Source organism: Danio rerio, chromosome 17, assembly GCF_052040795.2.
Source record: "Danio rerio strain M-AB ecotype USA chromosome 17, GRCz13ab, whole genome shotgun sequence".
NCBI classification, from domain to species: domain Eukaryota; kingdom Metazoa; phylum Chordata; class Actinopteri; order Cypriniformes; family Danionidae; genus Danio; species Danio rerio.
The window spans coordinates 17,016,361-17,043,234 of NC_141037.1; the positions used below are offsets into that span (position 1 = coordinate 17,016,361).

General features: G+C 35.0%; 2 protein-coding genes across 16 annotated transcripts in view; both read left to right on the forward strand.

The window, feature by feature from the left end:
* The window catches only part of rragd (ras-related GTP binding D), a 32,444-nt gene extending 27,995 nt beyond the window's left edge, over nucleotides 1-4,449 (forward strand). Inside the window, exons 7-8 of one of the 2 annotated variants that reach the window (XR_015512706.1) lie at nucleotides 3,038-3,682; nucleotides 4,010-4,449. Coding sequence is in view for 1 of the 2 variants with exons in the window: in NM_001099424.2 (NP_001092894.2) it covers nucleotides 3,038-3,189 (152 nt within the window). In the remaining variant the exon portion in view is untranslated. Of the gene's footprint in view, nucleotides 1-3,037 lie in introns of both variants that reach the window. The other variant, NM_001099424.2, reaches the window with a different exon arrangement.
* A 7,604-nt stretch (nucleotides 4,450-12,053) lies between these two features.
* The window catches only part of gabrr2a (gamma-aminobutyric acid type A receptor subunit rho2a), a 65,803-nt gene continuing 50,982 nt past the window's right edge, over nucleotides 12,054-26,874 (forward strand). For 4 of the 14 annotated variants that reach the window (XR_015512767.1, XR_015512770.1, XM_087289504.1 and 1 more), the window contains exons 1-3: nucleotides 12,150-12,404; nucleotides 12,661-12,793; nucleotides 12,890-13,009. The gene's annotated coding sequence lies outside the window, so the exon portion shown is untranslated. Of the gene's footprint in view, nucleotides 12,405-12,500; nucleotides 12,606-12,660; nucleotides 12,794-12,889; nucleotides 13,010-26,874 lie in introns of those variants that run through there. The other 10 variants (XR_015512769.1, XR_015512772.1, XM_087289505.1 and 7 more) reach the window with 5 other exon arrangements.

Genomic DNA, 26,874 nt, shown 5'->3' on the forward strand with positions numbered 1-26,874 from the left:
TAAAAGTCCCTCTTAATCATTTTTGAATCCATTTAGCTGATCTCCAGCCCTGGCAGGAGCGCTTTTAGTTTTTAGCTTAGCATAGATCATTAAAGTGCTTTAGGCCAGTGTTGCCCAAACTCGATCCTGGAAGGCCGGTATCCTGCATAATTTATTTCCAACCCCAATTAAAGACACCTGAACTTGCTAATTAAGCTCTTTCTGGGTATACTAGAAACTTCCGAGCTGGTGTTGAAGGAAGTTAGAGCTAATATGGAGCACACCGGCCCTCCAGGAGTTTGGGTACCCCTGCTTTAGACCATTAGCATTTCGTTCAAAAAGGAGTTTCAATGACTTAAAGTTTGACTCTTCTTTAGGTACAATATGTATTAAGACCATCAGAAACTAAACAGGTGGTATTTTCTAGGGCAATGAGGCTAATTCTCTTATTCTGGAGTAATAAACAAGGAACTTTGCTGCCTACTTTGCTTGCAAGTAGGTATTCACATTGGATGCTACCTAGCTGGGGATTGTTTTCAGGCATTTTCAGTGTAATATCATTGCTCCATAGAATGACAGTAAAGTTCCTTGATTATTACACTGGAATTAGCTCATAATTCCTAGCCATATTAGCCTATAAAATATCAACTTTTTTTTTCAAGCTTAAAATGGAGAAATAACTGAAACTCTTTGTTCCTTTTTTGAGTGAAAGGCTAATAGTCTACTCTAATTCAAAGTTCTATTACACTGGAAGCTCATAGTTCCTAGTCATATTGGCCTAGAAAATATCAACCTTTTTTATGTCGGTCTTTAGTACAAGATGTAACTACAGAAGAGTCGAGCTTTAAATGGAGAAATTATTGAAACTCTTTGTTCATTTTTGAGTGAGATCCTAATGATCAATTCAGATTCAATGATCTATGCTAAGCTAAGATAAAAGTGTCCCCACCAGGCCATGGATCGACTGAATGTGTTTAAAAAATGGTGAATCTAAACTGTAACTCTAGGGGATTTGTAAAATCAGCCCATTTTCAAAAATGTGGAGTGTTCCTTTAAGGGACCATCTTACAATTTCTTAAATTTGAGGTCACTAGTCCTATTTGAAGTCATCCTAACAGAAGTAAAAGAGATGTTTTGAAGCATATTTAATGAGTTTCATATATTCTGAAGCGCAGGATAAAAAATGTAAATGAGATACTTTTCAGTTTTCTTTAATTATTTCTCAAAGTTCTAAAGTCACTGAAACTCTCCGACAGCAGGTTGTTCATATGAAGACCAAAGGGAAGAGTATTCAGCCATTGCATAAAAAGATGGTCTTCTTTCTAGGTTTCTAGAATATTCTAAAATAACTCCCACAAAAAATAAATGCACAGGAGATTAATACACACTCGGAAATAAAGGTACAAAATCTGTCACTGGAGTGGTATCTTTTCTAAAGGTACACTTATGTACAGTACAGGGGAAGATTAGTATGTTTAGGTGCAAACAATAACATCAAACAGCTGTGTGTATAGACTAGACTGTCACAAAATGCAGCAAAAATCATAAGCAGCAAAAATCCTACACAACGGTAATTGATTGAGGTGTTTACTAGTTTACATTCCGAGAGCATTTACAGCGATCTTACAGTCCATAATATTGTAGCGATATTAACGTACTGTAAACTTAGTAACTAAATCATTCTAAGGTATGTCTTTAAAAATTGAAGAAGTACTGCTGACGATACTAATTATCTTTGCCATGTAAATAAACATAAACAAAGTACACTGATCACACATTTACCAAATCTGTAGAGATAGGGCAATCAACACAAACTTGAGCCGCGTCTTTTGTAAAAGGAGACGAGCAGCAAATCCGGATTTTACCATTTCCAGATGCGAAAAGCTCTAGGGTAAAAAATGTTTCTTACAAATATATTTTTGTTACGTGTTAGCAGACCACTGTAATCTTCAGAGTGGTCCCCTTTATACCAGGAAAATGGAAACAAAATCCGGCACATTTATGAATGTAACGTAACACAACGTGCTGTCTCTCTTCCGTCTGAGCACTTGTGTAGGCAAAGCTATATCATGCATATTAATTAAGTTGTGCCTCATTCACAATAGAGCGCGCTGATTTTTCCGGACAAAGTCTTTCTCATGAATTAATTATGAAAACTCAAAGATGTCATGTTGTACCGGTGGGTACAGACAGCCAGTCTCCATGCTGGATTTTACACCAGGATCTCATCGCCGTGACGCAGCTTAAAATATTTTGAATTGGCTCAAAATAACACAAAAAACAAACAATTTTCACTTTTTAGTGAAACATATGTGTTCATAATAGTGTTTACGGGACATATATATGACTGTCAACGTTTCAAAAAATCTGTTTTGGTGTTTCGTGACCCTTTAAGGACCTGTCAGGAAAAAAAAAATTTCCTTTTGGGAAGGTACCGCTGCCGTGACAGATTTTGTACCTTTATTTCTCAGAGTGTATAATGTGGAGAATCAGTTCAGTACTGCAGCTTGAATTAATTACCAGGATAAGAATTCGACTGCCTTTTTTATCTCATAAAACACTGTTCTATTCATGTGGTAAAGCCAAACCTAAATCACTTCACATTTTGAATGATGACGAAATAACTTCATACAAATAAAATGTAATGTTTATAAATTATCTACTTTTGCTATCTCAACTGCACAGAATATTTCACAATACACAATGGTGATATCTGCATAATAATACGCTTTTTATAGATCTAATACTCTAATACAGTATGTAAAAAAACCAGGAAACATGCTTTATATTTCTATTCAAACAGAATGTGTGTTATAATGTGTGACTTCATATAGACTCAGTTGTCACCTGCCAAGCAGAACCGCATGTCTTAGTATCTCCATGTAGGTGTTATTAAATGATTTATTTTGTCTTTCACTGGATCAAAGCTAAATGACATCTCTTTTTATGTGTGTCACGGTCTTAATTCAAAGTGCATTTATGCAGTGATCCATTCTGGGAAAGGGACGAGCGATCCTATCCTACTGAAGGCTAATTACTCTTGTCTTTGCTCACGCAGGACTTATCGACTACAATTTTCACTGTTTCAAGAAAGCCATAGAGGAGGTGTTTGATGTGCGATTGAAAGTGCAGAGGAGCCGGAAGCTTCTGAGCCAGAGGAGGTGGAGCAGGCAGACTGTGCCAAACGGGACTCAGGTGCTTCCCCATTGAAGAGCATTGAACACAATCCAGCCTGAGATTCCAGAGGCGAAGATTCAGTCAGACTTTGCTCGTCTTCATCAGCATCGTTTACTGCTCTTCGGCAATCCAGAATGACTATACAGACTGCGTTATGCGTTAAAAATCTTCTGCTGCTTACTTACAGTAGCTGTTTATATTTTAGCTGTTTTGCGAAATACTTTTTTTTTATTTCTGATATTTTTTACTAAAAATTATTTAATTAGTTGTGATATCGTTTCCCACAAAAGATGCATTTACAGTAGGGCACAATTACTCATTGTATACGTTGCAAAATAAGTCCATTTATTTATTCTCTTAAACAAAAAAAAAAAGTTTAGTTTTTTTATTTTTTAAAATTAAAAATGTATTTCTTTTCTTTTTTTATTATTATTATTGATGGCTCTTCAGTTTGACATTTTTTTCAGCAACTTTACAGTATTAGGGCAATATATTGCTCTTCTGCAAACCAAAATGACTTAAAAAAGCATTGCTTCTCTGTTACTATTGGAAAATATTATTTAACTAGCTTATATATATATATATATAATGAAAAGATAATAGAAAATAATAATATATATCTTATCTTATATAATATACAGTGCTCAGCATATATAAGTACACCCCTCACAGATCTATCTAAGCTCTACAATATTATATTTGTGTATATACATTAGATTAGTCAGTACTGAAGCCAAATCTGGAGCTAATCTAACATAACCTATGATAACGGTCTAAAAACTAGTACACCCAAATTTATATGCTTGAAAAAATATTAGATACAAATTTTAAATAGAGAAAAAATCGAGAGAAGCAAAAAACTGAAAAATTTAGTTGACATTTTGTAGGTTGTAATTTTATTTTGCAATTTTTTGCTTGAATTTAATTGTATTATCTTTCAATTTTTTTTTTTTTTTGGTGACTAAAATATAATTTTAATAAATATATCTGTTTATTAATTCTGTTTTGTTCAGATGCACCAATATATATTACCCATATTCACTAAGAAATGGATAAAAATATTCATTTTCAAAATAGGGTGTACGCAATTATGCTGAGCACTGTATGTCTTACTAGCTGGCTATATCTAGCAAGCTAGCTATTTTAGTCAGTTTAATTACAAAAAATGTTTAAATTTTAACAATCACAATTTTTGATGTAAAGCCTTTTTCCAAGTCACATTTTACCAATGCAGGGCACAAAACCTAAATTAACTTTTATATTGATTATAAAACAAGTTCTGTATTAATCCTGCAGGTGGTTTTTGGTCTGATTTGATGTTCTGATTTTTTAAAATGTTCTTAAAGCTGTTATTTTAGTGTTAGCAACTTTAACAAGCAAGCATTTTTAGTTTTTTGTTTGTTTTGTTCATTTTTACATATATGCTTCCCAACCCAGCCTCATTTTGATTACATGCCCCTGTATACATTTCTGGCCACTGTCGACTGACTGACTGACCAACTGACCCCAAACCCTCCCCTCCCCTCCCCTTCCTTAAACCCAACCAATAGTGTTTTAAAAAGCACAGATTGACCCGGCCACCCACTTCCCTAAACCCAACCAGTGTTTTCAAAATCAATTCAGATAAAGAAAAGCCCCTACGGCAGCCTGGTTTTTACCACGTTTTCAGATATTACCACATTTTCATCCTGTTATTTACTTGTTTATTTTATTTTTTGGCTTTTGTCTACCTGCTTTCTGGAACCGTTCTTCACCACTCAAACCCCGTCATTGTGTCTGCGTCTCAAGTCCGCCGACGTACATGTCGAGCTACCGGACAAACTGGTAACAGCGGGAAAGCCTTCCATTCAGTGTTAATCGGTCAGCTGGTAAGCAAGAAAACAAACAACATCATACCAACCGTAGCATTCATTTTAAAGATGAAATGCAGCCATACGTAATTCTGGCTACATAATTGGTGATCTCCAGAAAGGAATATAGGGCTACATTTTCAGAATGAGTCTATGTTGATTCAATCAAGGGCCTAGGATCCTAATAATTAATTCAAATAATTTGTATAATAATTATTACTATTTTTTTATTTTAATATTAATATTATAGTATGACAGACTATACTAATTTTAATAAAATAAATGACACATTTTCTTCTCTATAAGTTTAAAATCTAGGAAATAAGACAAAATATCTTATCTTTATAAAAAAGAAAAAGCTGAGAATCACTGGCATAAACCATGGCCAGATTGTCTACATTTCATGCATAAACATTGTGTACTAATTTTGATGAATATTTATATATTTATTTTGTTAAATGAAAATGCTTTTATTCAAAAACCAAAAAAAGTCTCCTTCTTTGTCTTTTACTATAGAATTAATTCTCTCTCTCACATTCTTGTTGTGAAAAAGAGTCTTTACAGTATGTTCATTCCTCCCTCTTAAACACTTTTCACTTTCCGGGCTATTTGCACTTAAGTAGTATTTGCTTGCAAGGAACAATTAACTGTTTTGTCGTCACAGGAAGTCGATGACCCCGCCTCCGTCCTGCTGCTGATATCATGTAAGTGATGTGAGCGGCTGGTGTGTGTTGTCAGGGTTTTAATGCCTGCGCAGTGGAAGTGTTTCGCTGCGGGTTAAAGCACCAGCATTAATCCCAGGGGATACCTTTGCTTCAGCGTTGAGGGCTGATGGGTAAATCTCATGAGGTCAGAGCCGCTTACGCAAGAGCTGCTCCTCTCTGGATGGACACTAAATCATCTGTAGTGAAACTACAATGTGTTATGTAAGACAATTTCATGTTTAGTATTATAATCTCTATCAGCAGGCCAAACTCGGCGAGAGCAGGGACGCATCTGTGACTGAGGGCTTTTCCCTTTGCGCGCCTGTATTGTTGAAGCACACGGATGAGGTGCAGAATACCCGAAACACTTTCTCTTGATGTCAATAAATGACAATCTAATGTGAATGACATAGAATCTTGAATCTAGAGTAAATAAATTAGAATGTAGTGTAAATAAATTTGAATAAAAATTTTTTAGAACATTTTAGAGTCTAATGTGAATGATTTAGAATGTTAAATCTAGGTTAAATAAATTCGAAATCAGAATCATTATATAAATAAAATTAGAATCAGTAAATAAATTAGAATCAGATTGACCCTCGCTCTGCTAATGTGAATAAGTTAGAATGTAAAATCTAGAGTGAACATATTAGAATCGATAGTGAGTCAATTATATATTCAATCTAAAATGAATAAATTAAAATTTGTCAGATTGAGAATCACTCCCATAATGTAAATGAATTAGAATTTATAGTGTTTAAATTAGGATCTAGAGGTCTGCTGTCAGATTGACTTTCTCCTAATGTGAATAAGTTAGAATCTAGAGTAATTGAATTAGAATGTTGTTTGAATACATTTGAATTTAAAATCTAGAGTGTACATATAATAATTTAGTATAAATTAATTATATCTTGAATCTAGAGTAAATATGTTAAAATCTGTCAGATTTAGACTCACTGCTATAATGTGAATGAATTAGAATTTATAGTGTTTAAATTAGCATCTACAGGTAGGTAGAATCTAGTGTTATATTTTAATCCAACTTGAATGAATTAGAATCTTAAATCTAAAGTGAATAAATTAGAATCTGTTGTCAGATTGACACACTGTCTCTTAATGCGAATTGAGGAAAATAATAGAATCTGAGACTGCACTTTTCTCCCCATAAACTTTCATTCATACGCACGCAAATGTGTCAGACCAGAAACGCAAGCTCGTGCTACAAGTTTCGCAGTTTGCTGCGTTGCAAAGTTCAAGCTTGGTGAACTCTGACCTGCAAAATCGCATCACTGGACTGCGTAAGACCAATGAAGGATCATAACATGACCTCTCTGGACACAAATTTAAAACATGGAGCAATTGCTCGCTTTTTTAATCACCAATCATCTTGTTTAATCCCGCCCCTTATCGCAGCGTTGTACGACAGCATTTTGCATGCTCAAACTCACCACAGCTTAATTGGTTCAAGTGTGTTTGATTAGGATGAATGGAACTTTGCAAGAAGGTAGATCTACAGGAGCAGGGTTAAACAGTCCTGATCTAGAGTAAAAAAAAATTTAAATCTAGTGTAAATAAATTAAAATCTAGTGTGAATAGTTAAAAACTTACAGTAAATATATTAGAATCTGACCCTGCATTTCTGGTCTGACATATTTGCATGCGTATGAATGGGAGTCTATGGGAGGAAAAGCCCAGTGTGAGCGCAGCTTAATGTCACAGTCACACTAGAGTTTGTGTGTGCGAAATTTAAAGTGCGGCGTTGCGAAAAGGGGCGGGATTAAACTGAATGATTAGACATTTAAAAAAGCGAACAATGTTTAAATTGCTGTCCAGAGAGGTAATGTTTTGATCTTTGATTGGTCTCATGCAATCATACGATGCAATTTCACAGGTCAAAGTTCACCAAGCTTGAACTTTTCGCAGCGAACTGCAAACCTGTCGCACGAGCTTGCGTTTCTGGTCTGACGCATTCAAGTGCTTATGAATGGAAGTCTATGGGGAGAGAAGTCCAGTGTGACCTCGCCGTTAGTGTGTTGAAGCACAGTTGGAACTAAACTGCAGAGCTGCAGCCCTCCAAGAACTGGATTTGACATCTGTGATCTAGAGTGAAAAAACAAGGATCTAAAGAGCAAAGAAAATATATATCTAGTGTAAATAAATTCAAAACTTGAGTGAATTAACCAGTCTAGTTTGAATTACATTGAACCCAGTGTAAATCAATTGTAATCTAGAGTGATTAAATTAGAATCGAGAGTGAATATATCCAGATCTAATGTAAATAAAAGAGGGAATGTATTAGAATCTCAATAAATTAGAACATAGTGTGATTATATCGTAAACAAGTGTGACTAAGTTCAGATCTGGTAAAGACTCCTTCCAAGCAGCATTTTAAAACTGGCTTTTGCAGTGTCAATCTGAGTGTAATTTGAATCTATCAGCTAGTGAACGTACCAATCAGAGGCTGTCATGGAGGATTAGTTTGCTCTGAGACTTAAGCTGTCGCTCCACATTAAGAAAGGGCTTTATGGGCCTTCATAAGGTCTTCATTGATTGGCTGAAAAGAGAGCAGTCTTCATGTAACTCGCGTCAGACACATGTCAAGTTATCCAGATACTTCCGGCCGTAGCTCATCCCAGTAAACATAGACTGATGGATTTTCAATGTATATTTAAGCTTCTTAATTTAGTTTAGCTTGTTTTACGTATACTTGTTATTGTGTAACATTAGTGAAGCACTTTTTCCACTTGTTACTGTAGTGATGCTTTATGATAAACAATAATAAGTCTATATATAAACATGTAGACATTTCTAACACTATACAGACAAACTGATAGTATTTTCATAAAATTTAGGGGTCCCACTATACAGTAAAGTTTCATTATTAGTAGTTATTGTATATACAAACATGATCTAATAATGAACAATATTTCTGCAGCACTTATTATTCATTCATTCATTTTCTTTTCGGCTTAGTCCCTTTATTAATCTCGGGTCGCCACAACTGAATGAACCGCCAACTTATCAAGCATATGTTTTATGCAGCAGAATCTGAATCACTGGGAAACAACCATACACACTTATTTACAAAAAAATACTTCGGACAATTTGGCTTACCCAATTCACAGTATAGTGCATGTCTTTGGACTTGTGGGGGAAACAAGAGCATCCGGAGAAAATCCACGTAAACACAGGGAGAATATGCAAACTCCACACAGAACTGCCAACTGGCCCAGCCGGGGCTCGAACTATGCTGTGAGGCGGTTGTGCTACTCATTGCTCAGGTATGCTGTGATGTTAACCTAATCCTCCATTGGGACTAATGGGCCCAAAGTACGCCAAGAAAATATTCCCCATATCATTACACCACCACCACCAGCCTGAACCGTTGATACAAGGCAGGATGGATTCATGCTTTCGTGTTGTTGACCCCAAATTCTGGCCCTACCATTTGAATGTTGCAGCAGAAATCGAAACTCATAAGACCAGGCAATATTTTTCCATCTTTTATTGTCCAATTTTGGTGAGCCTGTGCCAATTGTAGTCTCAGTTTCCTGTTCTTAGCTGACAGTGGCACCCGGTGTGGTCTTCTGCTGTTGTAGTCCATCCGCCTCAAGGTTTGATGTGTTGTGCGTTTAAAGATGCTCTTTTGCATACATCGGTTGTAACGAGTGGTTATTAAAGTTACTGTTGCCTTTCTATCAGCTCTAACCAGTCTGGCCATTCTCCTCATACCTCTGTCCTCAACAAGGCATTTGTGCCCACAAAACTGCTACTCACTGGATATTTTCTCTAAACCCTAGAGACGGTTATGCTTGAAAATCCCTGTAGATTAGCAGTTTCTGAAATACTCAGACCAGCCCGTCTGGCACTAACAATCATGCCACGTTCAAAGTCACTTAAATCCCCTTTCTTCCCCATTCTGATGCTTGGTTTGAACTGCAGCAGATCGTCTTGACCATGTCTTCATGCCTAAATGCATTGAGTTGCTGGCATGTGATTGGCTGATAAGAAACTTCCATTAATGAGCAGTTGGACAGGTGTACCTAATAAATATGCCGGTGAGTGTTTATTACCTAATAATATACTATCTTAACAAACTCATTATATTACATTATATTATATTATATTATATTATATTATATTATATTATATTATATTATATTATATTATAATTTATATGTTACTATGGAGGTGACGCAGTGGCACAGTAGGTAAGTGCTGTCGCTTCACAGCAAGAAGTTAACTGGGTCGCTGGTTCCAACCTCGGCTCGGCTCAGTTAGCATTTCTGTGTGGAGTTTGCATGTTCTCCCTGCGTTCACGTGGGTTTCCTCTGGGTGCTCCGGTTTCCCCCACAGTCCAAAGACAAGTGGTGCAGGTGAATTAGGTAGTCTAAATTGTCTGTAGTGTATGAGTGTGTGTGTGTGTGTGTGTGTGTGTGTGTGTGTGTGTGTGTGTGTGTGTGTGTGTGTGTGTGAATGAGTGTGTGGATGTTTCCCAGAGAAGGGTTGCGGCTGGAAGGGCATACACTGCCTAAAAATGTGCTGGATAAGTTGGCGGTTTATTCCACTGTGGCGACCCTGGATTATTAAAAGGACTAAGCCGACAAGAAAATTAATGAATGATACTATGGATCTAAATAATAGAAATCATAATGTTGATGAACATTTACTTTAACCCTGAAATTCAACACAGTGCTAAAATAAATATCTGTATATAAAATTCCTTCATTTATGTTTAATGACTTTTCTTAAAGTGCAATTTTCTAAAGTCACTGGCACAACTTTAACTAACTAGATCTTGGAGATTTGAGTTTCAAGTAAGCTCAATACATGATTTGAAGCCCAGAGGAGCTCTCATTAGTGTCAACCTCTCTTAAAAGTAATCTTTGTTGTTGCATAAGTATTGGCCCTGATCAACAGCCCCAGATTCAGTGACAAGTGAGGACAGCCCAGCATCCAGCCTGCGTTTCTTTGACCTCGCTTTCCCCCCCGATGGAATGGAGAAGTTGGAGGAAAAAAACAGCAGATCTGACTTGTGAATTTACCTCCTGCTGACAAATGAATATGCAGGCCGAATATTATTATTAACAATTCAGAAGTGCCTCATTAAAGATAACTTGTAATTTAGACTCTCAGCATCCAGCAAATAAGAACGATTTCAATTTTTCAGGGAGCGAGGCAACTATTCAATTTAACGATAAATTAACAATTTAATCTTATTTTATTTGTGACCCATTTTCAAATATTCAAATGCCTCAATTTGTTTGTGACTGTATTTGCAAGAGGGAAATGAAGGTCATGCTTTAAAAAGCACTTCAATGTGCCTGTGTAAATAAATGAACAAATGATTTTTAAATGAGTTTACAAGAGATTATAAAGAATAATGCGCTTTTTAATTTCATTTGATGTTCTCTTGTATTGGGGAAAGTAAAAGCAGGCATGATTTCAGTTGTGTTTACAGATTGCATAGCAATTTAAGGTCAAAATATTTGTTACAACGTTTTAGCCTTTGTTGTTTAAGCTCATTAATCAAAATACATACATATATATATATATATATATATATATATATATATATATATATATATATATAAACAGCTTGATTTTTCTTCTTTTGAACATAAAGGATGATATTTTGGAAAAGGTTAAAAACCATTGACTTCTATGGACGTCGAGGGATACCAGTTTCAAGCTTTCTTCAACAAATCTTTGTTTGTGTTCAATAAAAGATAGAAACTCATGATGGTTTGGAACTACTTGAGGCTGAGTAAAAAGTGAATATGTTTTCAGTTAGGGTGAACTATCCTTTCAATTTTAAACCAGTGACCAGATGTTCCGATGTCCTGGGACATTTCCATAGTTTAGCTACTTTTTTTGCATCTAAACCCACGCAAACATGGGGAAAACATTCAAAATCCACACAAATGTCAGCTGACCCAGCCGAGGTTAAAACCAGCGACTGTCCTGCTGTGAGGCGATCGTGCTACCCACTGCACCACCACTTCACCCATGTTGAAAGATACAACTTCTTGAAACATAATGTCTCTCAATAATCAACGTCAGTAAACATCACACTACATTGACCTCAGGAAAGTAGGCAAAAAAATGAGTATTTTCATTTTAGGGTGAACTAGCCCTTCAGTTTTAGACCAGTGTAGTAGGGTGACTACTGTCCCAATTTCATGGGAGAGTTCCATGGTTTAGCTAAAGTACATTTTTTAGTGTTTAACATATTAATTAATTTAGTTTTAAAAAAATAAATAAATAAAATTTCCTTAAAACTTTTAAATGAGGGCAATTTTAAGTGGAGATAGTGTTATCCGTGGTAGCCAATCATGTCTTCGTATATTTTGATGAACAATAGCCATATCCAATCACATCTCCCATCAGATGTAGGCGGGCGCAATATAGGCTAATACGAACACAGAAAGATAAAAACGTGAATGAACATTAGTAGGTATGTTGAAAGATAAAACTTCTTAAATATAATGCCTCTTAAATGTCGCTAAGTCAGTGTTTTCAATTGCGTATTAACGTCAGTAAACGTCATGAAACACCACGCTAACATTTACCTCAGGAAAATAATAGCATTTTGCTGAGGTGATGCTCCTTTTTTCAAACAACCTATGATCCGAGACCAGTGATACAAAACATCACGCTCAGATAAATGTGTGTGTCGTGAGCTTTTCATCAGGTAATTGCCACAAACTGCACTTCCATTCCAAACCCCTTCTTGTCTATATTTAACCTTCGGTGCTGAACATTTTTTGATGTTTATCGCCTTGGAAACAGATTTATTTTGAAGGCATCCGAAGATCACTTCATAAACCTCTGAAATATGCATGTTTCTCTGTTTTGCTAGAGAGACATGCGTTAAAGTCACTTATATGTCAATGTATGTTTTCTCTAAAATAAATGTTCATCTTTTAATGATGTTTTCTGTTTTAAAGGCTCACATATTAAATGCTAATGGTTAAGCATGTTTGACTATTGCTTCTGTGAAAATTAAGGAAACTTGTGCTCCAGAGTCCAGACTCATGAAAACACATGATTGTTTGCTGAGATTGTGGAATATATGAAAAGGTAATATATAAAGGTAATGTGATGTTTACTTCAGTCTGTGCAAGAAACTCTTTTACTTCTATTGATTTTGTTTTGCATGTATATTTTTTTCCATAGTGCTGGTAGCAGTTCACTTGCACGTTTTTTGAAAAATCAAGGGACCACAGTTTCAGCTAAAAATCTTTCTTAATGTACTGCTGATGAAACAAATCCCCTACATCTTGTATGGCCTTGAGGGTGAGTAAATTAAAAGCAAATGTTTGTTTTCAGGTGAACTGTTATTTTTTTAAGAACTGTTCAATAAAAAATTATCTTGGGAATATGGATGTAAATAGAGGTAAAGTTGGTTTTATATTGGGGTATTCAGACAATCTCCCTAATGATATAATTTCAGAAAAGTATTCTTTGCAAATTCTAAAAAGAGAAATCATATTAGCAGCAAATGACTATCAAAATACAGCATTGTTCCGATCAAATATTCAAAGTAACATGGTAAACAATATAGAGACTGCTAAATGAACAAACGTGCGAATATAAAACCAACTTTACCTCCATGGGATGTAACGATTCACCTGACTTACAATACGATTTACGATGCTAATCTCACGATTCACGATTTAGTCACAAATTTAAAGTGGAGGCCTTTAATTGTTTCTTAAATGCTGCACATTTTTTGCAAATATATATTTATACATACTAAATTCCCCAAAAAATAATAACAATTATACAAATGAAAGAAGACTCATTTATATAAACAGACCAAAACTGTGACTTTGCAGGGATTTTACACTTTTAAAAAGAAACATCAGCACATCTATGTTTTCTGGCATAAGCTGAGGTCTTTGCACATTTACAATGTCCCCTGTTGATGAAAAAACTCTTTCACTGGGGACTGAGATGGCTAGTGTGGAGAGAAAAACCTTTTATAAATCAGAGAGCAGTGTGTACAGAGGTGGTGGTCATTAGACCCTCTGCTCCTGGTGACTGGCCACTAACATAAAAAATCTGGTTATAAATTGACTAATTATATAGTAGGATAGAGACATGAATTGAACATAATTATGAAGGTGATTAATTATTATTACTTGTATAATTAATTTGTATAAGTATCAGTGTGATGCACTTAAGAAGAGATAATCTTGAACATTTTTAAGTATTTATTATAATAATAATTCAATAATAAGCTAATTAATAAAATATGCATAACATAATTTGAAAAGGAGAGGGTAAAATAATTAAATGCCTGCTTCTGGAACAGAACAACTTTCTCTTTCAGTCTGAAAAACATCTTCACACTTTTGCTATGAAATCACTGATGCACTGCATGATCTCTGTAGCACTTATCAGAGCAAGCGGAGCTGCAAATCATCTGATCAGTGTGGTTCAGCTTATTAATAGTGTTTTTTTTCGTGTAGACATCTGTGATGGTAGTTTTTCACAGTGCTGATGGTTTATGTGCATCATATTCGTTGTACTGTTAGTGTAAGTAAACGTCTGTTTCAGTATTTGCACACAGTTTGTGTTTTGTCTGGCGCACTACACCACTGTCATTTCACTCTGCCGCTCCACCTCTTGCTCGCCGCTAATGTGCAGGTAAAATGAGTTTGCACCTGTAAACACAGCTCCCCCTCTGTTCAAAAAATGTATCGCGATTCATTCAACAATTCTATCGATTTGAATTGTTACATAATTGGTTTGATTTTCAACTGGCTCACAGTGAATCGTTACTTCCCTAGTGGGGAACCAAAAATGGTATACCATCTTCTGGTACCTTTATTTTTACAGGTTTTACATCTGTTGTAGAATTTCTGGGATAGCATGAAATTTAGTGACAGGGGGTGGTTAGTGGAGTCATTTTAGAGACAGACCATTCAGAAGCAGGTGATTAATAATTGTATGCACGTAAACTTTTGAATCTTATACAGCTGTCCCTCCACTTTTAAAATGTTCTTTACTCCCGTGGTCTATTTCAGAAATTAAAGTCAATTGCAAGTCATTGAATATCTGGGATTTTTGTTTCACTTAAAATTTTAGTATCCATTTATCAAAATATTTTTTTCCTTTAATTTTTTTTTCACTTTTTTTGTAATGATTAGGCTGTTTTTCAACTCCATTTTTTTTCATTTCATGAATTGACTCTCATCATCTTTTAATAATTTAAGTCAAATGCAATCACCTGACTGTACCTTTTAATAAAGGCTAACAAGTCAGGAAAATATTTATTTTTAGGAGCTTTTGCTGCAGAATTACCGCTTTAAAGCCTTGGTGGTAAAAAGTAGATCACAGAAAAACTTAATGTAAAATTTATAAAACTACTATCGAGCTATCAAAAAAGCATTACACAACTAAGCAAACACTAAGTATCCCAGATGTTTTTTTTAAAATCTGAGGTAAATAATCATTCGTTGTTGTTATGGGGGCTATTAAGGTCCTCCAAAACCATAATCAACTTAAAAACATTATGCAAAGCACAGCAGAAGCCTGTTTTTTCCGTTAATTAAAGCTAATGGGAATTAAGCTTTTAGACAGTGAAAGTCAGAGAATTTGACATTTGGCTTTGAGTGGAAAATAGCCTACAAGCCTATATATTGTAAAATACCTAAATTGCTTTTGCTCACGCATCTTTGAAGCAGCAAGTGCAAAACTTCTTATGGTTAGGAGAGTATTGTTTGTTACATAACACCAAAGCCTAATAAATATATAATCTCTGCATGTACTTAAATGTACTTTTAACTTGCCTGTTTGCTTTACCTGATTTGGAAATGCTCATGAATTAATAATTATCCTATAGTATTCATTATTAGTTATAAGAGGTTTATCTTTCTTCTTTGTTGGGAGCTTGCAGTAATTTCTCACATATTTACCACCTATTATCACTCCAAAATCAGTTTTGTAATTAATTTGGGCCAGGCTTTTCATGTTATAGGAATATTAAATGTGACCTATACTGAAATGAATATTGCAATGGCCCTTCTGGAGCACTTTATTCTGATTGACCAGTCATATTTTTTCATAATTCACAGTTGTCTCTGAGTTTCTTATCTCTCATCACATTGTTTTTTTTTTTTTGTCACAAAATAACTCAAATTAATATTTCATAAAAATTATTTACTAATTTTCAAGTATATGCAAAATCATAGTGCAATGAAAAAATGAAATAAGTACTGGCCTTTTTTATTATCAGGTTTCTTTTACATACAGTTGATGTTAGATTTATTAGCCCCCTTAAATTATTACCCCCTATGTATATTTTTCCCATAATTTCTGTTTAATGGAAAGAAGGCTTTTTTTGAGAGTAAATAATAATATTAGACTAGATATTTTAAAATTTTTTAGTTAAGATACTAGTATTTAGATTAAAGGGACATTTAAAGGCTTAACTAGGTTAATTAGGCTAACTAGGCAGGATAATTAGGGTAATTAGGCAATATATTATTTATTATTAAAAAATATGTAGCTTAAAGGGGCTAATGATTTTGACTTTAAAATGGCGTTTAAAAATTCAAAACTGCTTTCATTCTAGCCGAAATAAAACAAATAAGACTTTCTCCAGAAGAAAAAATATTATCAGACACACTGTGAAAATGTCCTTGCTCTGTTAAACATCATTTGGGAAACATTTAAAAAAGAAAAAAAAAATTTAAATTAAATTTTTTGCGTACCATAAAATAAATTCTTTATTCTTAATGTTATTATCAGTCAGAACACATTTCACATGGTATGCTTTTGAATCACCAACCGCTTCAGATATTTAGCATGCCAAATATCTCATGAGCGTCATCGCTCATCTGTGATTCTCTCAGATCGCATCTTTAATAGTTCACAATGTATCATTGTTACTCGCGTGAACGAGCAGTGATTTGTCTTTAATTTCAGGCATTTGTCTGTGATTTTTTTCAAAACCTGTTGGCAAGTCAAAATCAGGGCTAAAATTCCGTCTGAATTTTTCAATACTGTCTCAAAAATCATCTGCTGAAGTTATATATAGATGTTCATGCATGAGTGCATGAGTAAAATCACTATTGGAGATGCACAAACAATTTGCTGTCAAGTGTTCATTGCCCAACTTTGACCTTTCCAATATGGCGGCCGGCTTACTTGTATAGCCGCCCATTTTGACAGCCGCTAATGAGGGTTCTATGTATATACATCTATGGGGACAACAGATGGCTGAACATTATCTCTGTGTTGTGATTTAAAGATTAACAGTCTTTATTTCAGGGCTGCACATACGTTTGTGTAATTCCTTCGTCATAGCTCCAGTAAATCATACATGTCTGTCTGGTTTTGTTTACAAGATTGAATTGCAGAGAATGTGCAAAATTTAAACGCAATATGGGTAACAAATACATCACTTCCTCTATGCTCGCCATCATATTTGTTTCCAATATGCTAACAACACAATACATTTAAATGAGACTGAAAGAGTTTGATATCTGGAGGGAAAATCATTTAATACTGGTTGGGATCCTTATTTATCCTTATCCTGTTTTGTCTCTTCAAATTTGTGATGTCTCTGTGTCAAAAATGCTTTGTACTGTACATTTTTTCATTGGTTTTCATACTTTTTGTTAATGTTGTTGTTTTGGCTCTAATCTTTTTGCAAATTTTTTTAAACCATTGTGTAGCCCGTTGGTGATCAGAAAAATGTTTGAAAAAATGGCACACCTCACCACTGGTTAAAAAAACGGTATTTAAAGAAAACAAATACTTTTGGATTGGATCTTATCCACTGTTTACATGTAATCATTAATTATTTTTCATTAGTCCTGTGGATTGCTAAGCACTTTATTTAGACCAGAGATGCCCAAACTAGGGCCCACGAGCCAAAGTTGGTTCATGGTAACCTTTGATTTGGCTTGCCACCCCATCTGAGAATAGAGGAAGAATAATAGGGAAGGTTGAGGCAAATGCCTTTAACAGACATCGTCATTTTTAATTTTAACATAACCTTTTATTTGTTTGTTTGTTTAATTGTTAAACTACAGAAAAGCAAACTGAAATTGTTGTTAATGAATCCATTTTTTTTCTTTTTTCTTTTTAAAATGTAAATACAGTTACATAATAGATAGAGGACAAGACATTGTGTTCTAAATGGGATAATGTTTGTAAGAAGTTCATTGTTTCATTCATTCATCTTCTGCCACTTTTCCGGGGCCGAGTCGTGGGGGCAACAGTCTTAGGAGAGAACCCCAGACTTCCCTATTTCCAGACACTTCCTCCAGTTCCTCTGGGGGGATCCCGAGGCGTTCCCAGGCCAGCCGAGAGACATAGTCCCTCCAGCGTGTCCTGGGTCTTCCCCGAGGCCGCCTCCCGGTGGGACATGCCTGGAACATTTCCCTAGGTAGGCGTCCAGGAGGCATCCGAAACAGATGCCCGAGCTACCCCAGCTGACTTCTCTCGATGTGGAAGAGCAGCGACTCTACTCCGAGCTCCTCCTGGGTGTCAGAGCTCCTTACCCTATTCATAAGAGTGCACCCTGCCACCCTTTGAAGGAAACTCATTTCGGCCACTTGTATCCGAGATCTTGTCGTTTCGGTCATGATTCAGAGCTCATGACCATAGGTGAGAGTAGGAACGTAGATTGACCGGTAAATCGAGAGCTTTGCCTTTCGGCTCAGCTCCTTCTTTACCACAAGAGACCAGTACATCGACCGCATTACTGCTGCCGCTGCACCAATCCGCCTGTCAATCTCACGTTCCATCCTTCCCTCACCCGTAAACAAAACCCTGAGATACTTAAACTCCTCCACCTGGGGTAAGGACTTTCCTCCAACCTGGAGATGGCAAACCACCTTTTTCCGGTGGAGCACCATGGCCTCGGACTTGGAGAAGAAGTTCATTGTAAAATATATAATTATTAATATAATAATTATTCTTTTTTTAGATTAATAAATTAGGAAATTACCATGGCAACTTTAATGTAATACACTTTTACTATTATAGTATACTAGTTTTAATAGTATATTTACCATGGCCAACCACCCTCAATCAAGTTTGGTTTTTGGCCCTACATGAGGAAAAGTTGTGGGCACCCCTGATTATTTTAGACAGTTTTTAAGGAAATGTTCTTGGAATTTTTGAACCCTCAAACTCTAGATATTCATATAGTTGTATATCTCAGCCAAATATCCTAACAAACCTTACATCAATGAATGCTTATTTATTCAGCTTTCAGGTGAAGTCTGTAGTCTTGATTTTAAGACAAATTGACTTTTTTTGTGCTCCAGTGCCACAAATAGGCATGGGATGATAACCATTTTCAAGGTATGCCGCGGTTTAAAAGGTAAACACGGTTTAAAATCGTCAACATTTTCTGCAATACCGATCCTATGGTATGTGCTGGATTTGTTTATTTACATTTTTTGTTTGTTTTTTTAGGACAATAGTATTATCAGCAGAAAATATATCTAAAGATGCCGTTTTATATTGCAAAAAATCTGTTTTTGAAACAAAGGACGACGGCAGAAGTCAATAATTAATTTAGCCTGACATGTTTACTTTTTCAAAATATTTTAAATGTTTCTCAAAATACTATATATTGTGTTTAAAATGGTAAAAAGATTTTATTTTTACCCAAACATTAAAAAAATCTATATTTTTGAGCAGTTATCATGGTATTGTGAAACTGTGATATTTTTATCCAGGGCTATCATACCTTCAGAATCTTATACTGGCCCATGCCCTTAGTCACAAATAAGTAGTGTTAACTCTTAATCACATTTGTAACTCCAAATGCGTTTGCACGAGTCTCGCAAGTGACCAAACAAACAGTAAATCAGTGCTGAACAAAACACAGTGGAAAAAAACACAACACGCTTGTCACTCACCCTGTATTATCAACTTTAAATATTCAAGAACAATTCATGCAAAGTTAGTTAGCAAATTTGATACATCAACCAGCAAACAAATACATTAATGAATGCTTATTTATTCAGTTTTCAGATGAAGTATGAAGTCTCCATTATAAAAAAAAATAGACATTTATGACCTGCTTTGGGCTCTAGGGTCACAAATAGGCAATGTTAACTCTTCAAATCATATTTGTAAGTCAGAATCTGTTTACACAAGTCTCCCAAAAAATCAAACAATCAGAAAATCAGTGCTGAACGAAATACAGTGGAAAAAGACACAACATGCTTGTCACTCGCCCTTTATCATCAACTGTAAATCTTCAAGAGCAATGCATTCAAAATTAGTCGCAAATTTGATGTTTAAAGTAGTGTGAATGATTCTGTCGCCTTTCTTGGAGAGAGGAGATGAGCAAATTTAATGCAAGAAGAGGCCCTACAGTGCTGCGCTCGGCACTTCAAAAGATCTCCACTGTCTGCATGAGCACAAGCCTCCAATCAGAGTCACTCAGATTGACAATCTTTGTCATTTGGCGGTTGTGCAGAGCCACTCATTTGGGCACAGGATATCTTGATACGCTGCTGTCGGAAAGCCGCCTACATGCTATCAGTCATGTCTTTTCAACAACCAAAAAAAAAAAAAACTAAACAAAAGGTCCAAGTATAGCTTTGTTTATGTTTCCAGTTGAATTTCTGCTTTTTGATTCGCAAGCACTGCAAAACAAAAGCACTGGATGTGCAGGGGACAGATTTATCCCTTTAATATGAGAGGCCTGACAAAGTTTTACGTAACGGATCCTTTAGTGACACACTGGCGAAGCTCCAGCTCAGTGGCAGGCATCAAGTGATACGGAGCCTGGGCGTGGCAGCATTGAATTGCTGTGAAATCCCAGATAAGCTGAGTTTCAGTGGCAGTAGAGCCGGGGCTGAGCGAGTGGGAGGACAAATGCATGAAAAAAAAAGCCTTACCATCTGCTTCTGTGGCAGACCTTCAGGCAAGCCCTTGAATGGAGATCACACCCCAGCCCTGACAAAAAAATAAATAAATAATAAAAAATAAAAACCCAGGGGTTCGTGAGATCTTTATGAGATTGAAGATTTCATTTCAGTTAAATAGTGAAAGGCGTTCACTTTTATGAGCTGTTTTTATGCAATGACATTTAATCAACTGATGTCAGAGTTGCCGTTTGGAAAAAAATTGCCGTCAGTTTCTCTTATGCCATCTAGTTTACACATTTCAGACATGAAAGTCTTTTTGTCGGATGTTTTATAATAATAGATTTTATAATAATATAAAATAAGGTGGCATGGTGGCTCAGTAGTTAGCACCTCACAAAAAGAAGGTTGGAGCCCCAGCAGGGCCAGTTGGCATTTCTGTCTGGAGTTTGCATGTTCTCCCCATGTTGGCGTGGGTTTCCTCTAGGTGCTGCGGTTTCCCCCACAGTTCAAAGACATGCCGTATAAGTGAACTGAAGAAACTTAATTGTCTGTAATGTATGAGTGTGTATGGGTGTTTCCCAGTGCTGGGTTGCAGCTGGAAGGACATCCGCTGTGTAAAACATATGCTGGAATAGTTGGCGGGTCATTCTGCTGTGGCAACCCTGTAATAGAGACTAAGCCGAAGAAAAATGAATGAATGAATATACATAAACAATTAAAGGGTGTATATACTGTATGTACACACTTCTGTTTAGAAATTCCTTTTTAATTGCTAATGCATGAACGCATTTCTAAGAAACCCTAACTAAAACTTTTTAAGGTTGCCTATAGACTCATTTTTTTATGTGAAGTATAGGTTTATTCTGCTAAGAAAAACAAAAGCACCTTTTCTTCCGTTCTTTGACACATGACATGAAGGTTTATAATCTTCATGATAATGTTAAAGAGCTATTCTGTACTGTAGTGCATGCGTCATGCAAACAATAGTTAAAATTCGAGATGTCATTATTAATACCCGTTGGTAAATTTGTTATTTACAAACGAGAAATTTAGGTTTTTCACTAAAGTGAATTCCATAGAAACTTCACCATACTACAATGTAAAAAGCAGTTAGTTGATTTTATTTAAAGTGAGTAAACCCAGATTAGTTACATTTGTGCATGATTATAAAATGAGGTCAGCTTAAAATTAAAATGGAATTACTCGCTTTTTTAAGTAACTTGTTGTTTTTAAGGCAATGAATTTACTCACTTTCTAGAACTAAAGTACACTGTAAAGAATTATATAACTATGTCATGACAACAAAAGTTTTTTAATACGTTAATCAGGTTTTAGCTAAATGTAAGTTTTAAAAAGTTTGGATTAATGTCTTCAGTCAGTTTGATTGATGTAAGTTGAAATGACTAGAAAAGTTACTTTATTTATTCATTTTCTTGTCAGCTTAGTCCCTTTATTAATCTGGGGTCGCCACAGCGGAATGAAACGCCAACTTATTCAGCACATTTTTACACAGCGTATGCCCTTCCAGCCACAACCCATCTCTGGGAAACATCCACACACACACACTCATACACTACGGACACTTTAGCCTACCCAATTCACCTGTACTGCATGTCTTTGGACTGTGGGGGAAACCAAAGCACCCAGAGAATACCCACGCGAACGCAGGGAGAACTTGCAAACTCCATACAGAAACGCCAACTGAGCCGAGGATCGAATCAGCGACCCAGCGACCTTATTGCTGTGAGGCGACAGCACTACCTACTGCATCACTGCATCACCGAAATGTTAATTTGATTCAACAGAAAAATTAAGGCAGCAAGCTTGTCATATACAGTGTAACTAAAATATTTTACAGTGAACAGTATACAACACAATAAAAATATTTCAATCAGAGAATGTAAAACACCAAGAAAAGTGCCAATGCAAACAATGCATTCTCATCTTTATTTAATATTTTATCAGTTCATGGACAATAGTTTATGAGATTGGGAACAATATTTTCTGGAAGTGTTACCTTACACGACAACTGATTGAGGTAAAGACCTGCTAGTTCTAAGTTGAGATTCTCAAAAACTATTTGTTTCAAAGAAATGTTGTTCTTCAAAGACAAACTCCCAGACCATGTCTCATACAGATCTATATGTTCTATTTATATCTATCTATATATAGTCTCTTTCTCAAATATACGGTATAATCAAATAATCATATCAGTACAAGCGCTTTGATAGCGCTTTGAGTTTGCGAAAAACGCATTACAAATAAAATGTATTCTTATTATAATTTAAATGACCTTATCTGTCAAAAGTTTGTGCAATATTCATATCCATCCCTATATGATCAGATGGTTTCTTATAACTTCTGTTTTTCACCTCTGTCATTTTCTAGTGTTTTTATTTTATTAAGAGAAAGCAGTGATGTGATGTATTTGAGTAATAATGTATCCAATGTATAATATGTTGAGAAATGCAAAGTCTTTTGAGTGAATGCAAAACTTGATTCACAAACAAATCTCTTGAATACAAATGGTTTGTGTTTGAACAAAATCTCTGCCCATATTTCGGAGAAATTGAATATCTTAATAATTAGACTAATTAGTTACGAGGCTAATGTTTTTAGGCTAAATCTACTCTGACTAAGCATTAAAGATATTAGCAAATAGCCACCTTTTCTTTTTTAGGCTACATTTATGAATAAAAATATACTGTTTACCCACAATAAATGATGAGTAAGGCATTTACTTGGGATATTTTGCATGCCACCTAGCTTTTTCTCCAGCTGTTTATTTCTGCGACAGAATAAACAAAGTCAGCATCTACAGAGCACAGACAGTACGTTTTGCAGTAGCTTTTTTCCCCCTTACCCAATCCTGTCAACAAGACTACTTTGTGAGTGCATTAGCAGCTATTTCCTGAATCGCATGTATTTTATATTTGAAATGAGGACATGGATATAGCCGGTATGGAAAGCCCAAACCAGCACATCCAGTGGAAGTAAGCTTTGACTTTTTTGGTTTATATAACATATACTGTACCTATGATATTGATTAGACCTGAGCATTCTTGTTTAATTTGATCACTTGAGTTTAGCTGAGATCTAGATGGTTAAAGATTTTAGATGTCTAGATGTTTAAAAGGCTTTTGTGGCGACCTTGGTGTAAAGTAACAAATTACAAATACTCAGATTACTGTAATTAAGCAGTTTTTCTCAGAAATTGTTATTTACAGAGTAGTTTTACAAATGTGTGCTTTTACTTTCCCTTAAATACATTTTTAGTGCTGTATCGGTACTTTTACTTCTCTATTTTCCTTTAACCTGCAGTCACTACTTTATCTTTTCATGTCTATGGGGACAAATCAGTCATGTGAATCCTGTCCAAACAAATCGCACATATCGCACAAGACATGGGCAATTTATAAATGCAGCAAACTGTTTGGAAGCATTAAAAATGTCCAAGAAAATGTCCAAAATCTTTACACACAATGACCAAGATCTGTTTAGATGCAGGTCACTGATGAGAAGATGGCTGATGTTTACTGTATGATGACCAAAATGGCCTAAAACAATAACTAAATGCACTAGAGAATGTTATGTTTACGCGTCCACAAGAATCATGTAAACGCATCAGCTTTTCACAGCATAATACTCACTTCTCACTACTGAGTACTTTTAAAAAGTCCATTCATACGTTGAGTAATATTTACAACAGATACTATTACTCTATACTTGCACTACATTTTTGGTCAAGTAATGGTACTTTTACTTAAGTGTGATTTTTCAGTACTCTTTCCACCACTGGTGGCGACCTTGATTTATTGCAATATGAAGTTGTTCAGTTGTGTTTTGGATTTATAAAATGAACAAATCAACTGGTTCTTGTTTTTCACTGTTTTATAGGTGTTGAGGACTTTTGCATCTTTAACTTAAGTGTTGTTAAAATTGCTCACTTACTGGCATCATTAATGGCTTCATTTTCACTGTGAAGTATTTCTCTTTTTTTTTACTTGACTTTTAAGTACTTTAACAGACTCTTTGGGGATTTTTAATGCACAAATCCAAAGTCTTATGGGGCAAAACTTATGTGCACAAATGTAAAGACTCTTTGGGCAAAGTAAACTTTTTTTTTTTTTTTTTTTTGCACAAACTTTTTTTGCACAAGTTCCAAGCGGGGAACCAAAAGTTTGTTTGCAAAGTCAAAGTTTCTTGAGGGAATGCTAATGATTTGAGTGTGAATGCAATGTGTCTCTGGGAATGCAAAGTTTAGCGAGTTTAATATAAAATATTTAGTGAAATTATTGTAAAGATTATTGAGCGAACAAAAAAAAATAAATAAACAAGCAATGTAATTTTTGATTGTATTCCAATTTTTACCATTGCTTTTATATTAAATAGATGTACTTTAAATATTTACTAATGCATTATTAATACATTATACAACATTGTGTTCCAAATATGCATGGGAGCATTCGTGTTATTAATTATTCCTAACATAATTCACGTGTAGTGTGTCAAATTTGTCATTACAAATCTGCATCATTAGCATTCAAAGAGAAACGTTTGGAATTGCGGCCATCTCTGAGAGGAGGCAGTTTGTCTTGTTGTGAATGCAAAGAGCATGCAAATTAAGAAAAGAAAATCCAGCCGTATTACTGTAGGGTGCCAGTCGTGGCAAACTGCCTTCTGTCTGATGTTCTCTCAACAGGAAATAAATTACAAATAGAAGAAACAGTGGGAAAAGAGGTTGACTATGATGGTTTGATTCCTTTTCAATCTCTGAGTTGTTCCTGTCAGAGTTTATTAGATCATTATATAAATAGCTCTTTGTTGTTCTTGTTAGAATAAAAGAAATTCAATTCATTGAATGGTTTATATAATGTTTATGATATTACAAATCTTTAAGCAGTTGAAACAAGGGACCTGATTATATCAGTGGAAGTTATACCAATCTTTTCATGATTTTCTTCCCATCCATTTAACTTGGAAGAATAATTTCCATCCAAATAAGAGCTGTTCTGTCTGTAGTCCTAAAATCCGGAACAGACTAAGCATTTTCAAGCCATGGCCTCCCCTGGGATTGTTTTTATGTATTTTTAGAACAGAGGTTTTGGATTTGTGAGTAAAATAAGGTCTGTGGTTAATTTTACTTGATAAAACTTTGTTATGCATGTTGCTAAATAAGGGCTACAACTTCCAAAGGGATTGTAAAAACATATAGCCTGCAGTTACCTGCTAGCAATTCAGGCCTACGTAAAAAAAAAAAAAAATTAAGCTTCAAAATGTATCTTTGAGGTAAATAGTGTTTGAGTTGTCCACATATAACTATGAAGTAAATTAAAATCTGCAATGCAAAACTCCCATATCGATCTGGGTAAATTACAAAAATTTAAAGTGAATAAATAAATGAATAAATATATAAAATAGTGTTAACATGCTTGTATACCATTTGTATAACCACAGTTTAACCACAAATCCCATGTTATACTACTGCAGTGGCGCCCCCAGAAAATTTTCTTAGGGGTGGCCAGAAGAGGCCGCACCAAATCTTGGGGTGGCACACTAAAAAAATTATGAATTCAGTGTAATGTTATATTTTTGTTTCTGGTAAATGAAATAATGTAGTTTTTATTCATTTAATTAATTCTTCTTGAAATATTGCAATTTATTCCTTGAAGTACATGGTCAAACCAAATAAAAATCTATGTTTAGTTTAAAAACACTTATATATATATATATATATATATATATATATATATATATATATATATATATATATATATATATATATATACTGTATAAATAACTTTTTTTTACGTGCTTTTATTGTACATCATACGGTATATGCCATGTCTAAAATTAATGAAGATTAATGAGTTTATTATTCCCAGTGATGGGTTGCAGCTGGAAGGCCATCCGCTGTGTAAAAATATGCTAGATAAGTTGTCGATTCATTCCGCTGTGGTGACCCTGAACTGAACAAAAGGCATTACTATACGCACTCACTATTTTGAGCCATTTTATTAATGCAACTTCTTCTATTGATATACTGTACCTTAAGGTAAATATTAAATTGCCTTTGCTGTCTATTGAAGGTGTGTTCATGCTGTCAACGACGATCGGGGAGGGTAGTGGCGGTTCTAGTTTAAATGACACCCTGGCAAACCACCCTATACACCCCACCTCTCTTAAATTGTCAGATTTGTTATTTAATAAACATAACAATTTATTTATATTTATTCTAAATAAATACAATTAATATTAACATTATTACACAATTATTATTCTAAATAATAAAAAAGAAATCAATCCCAAATA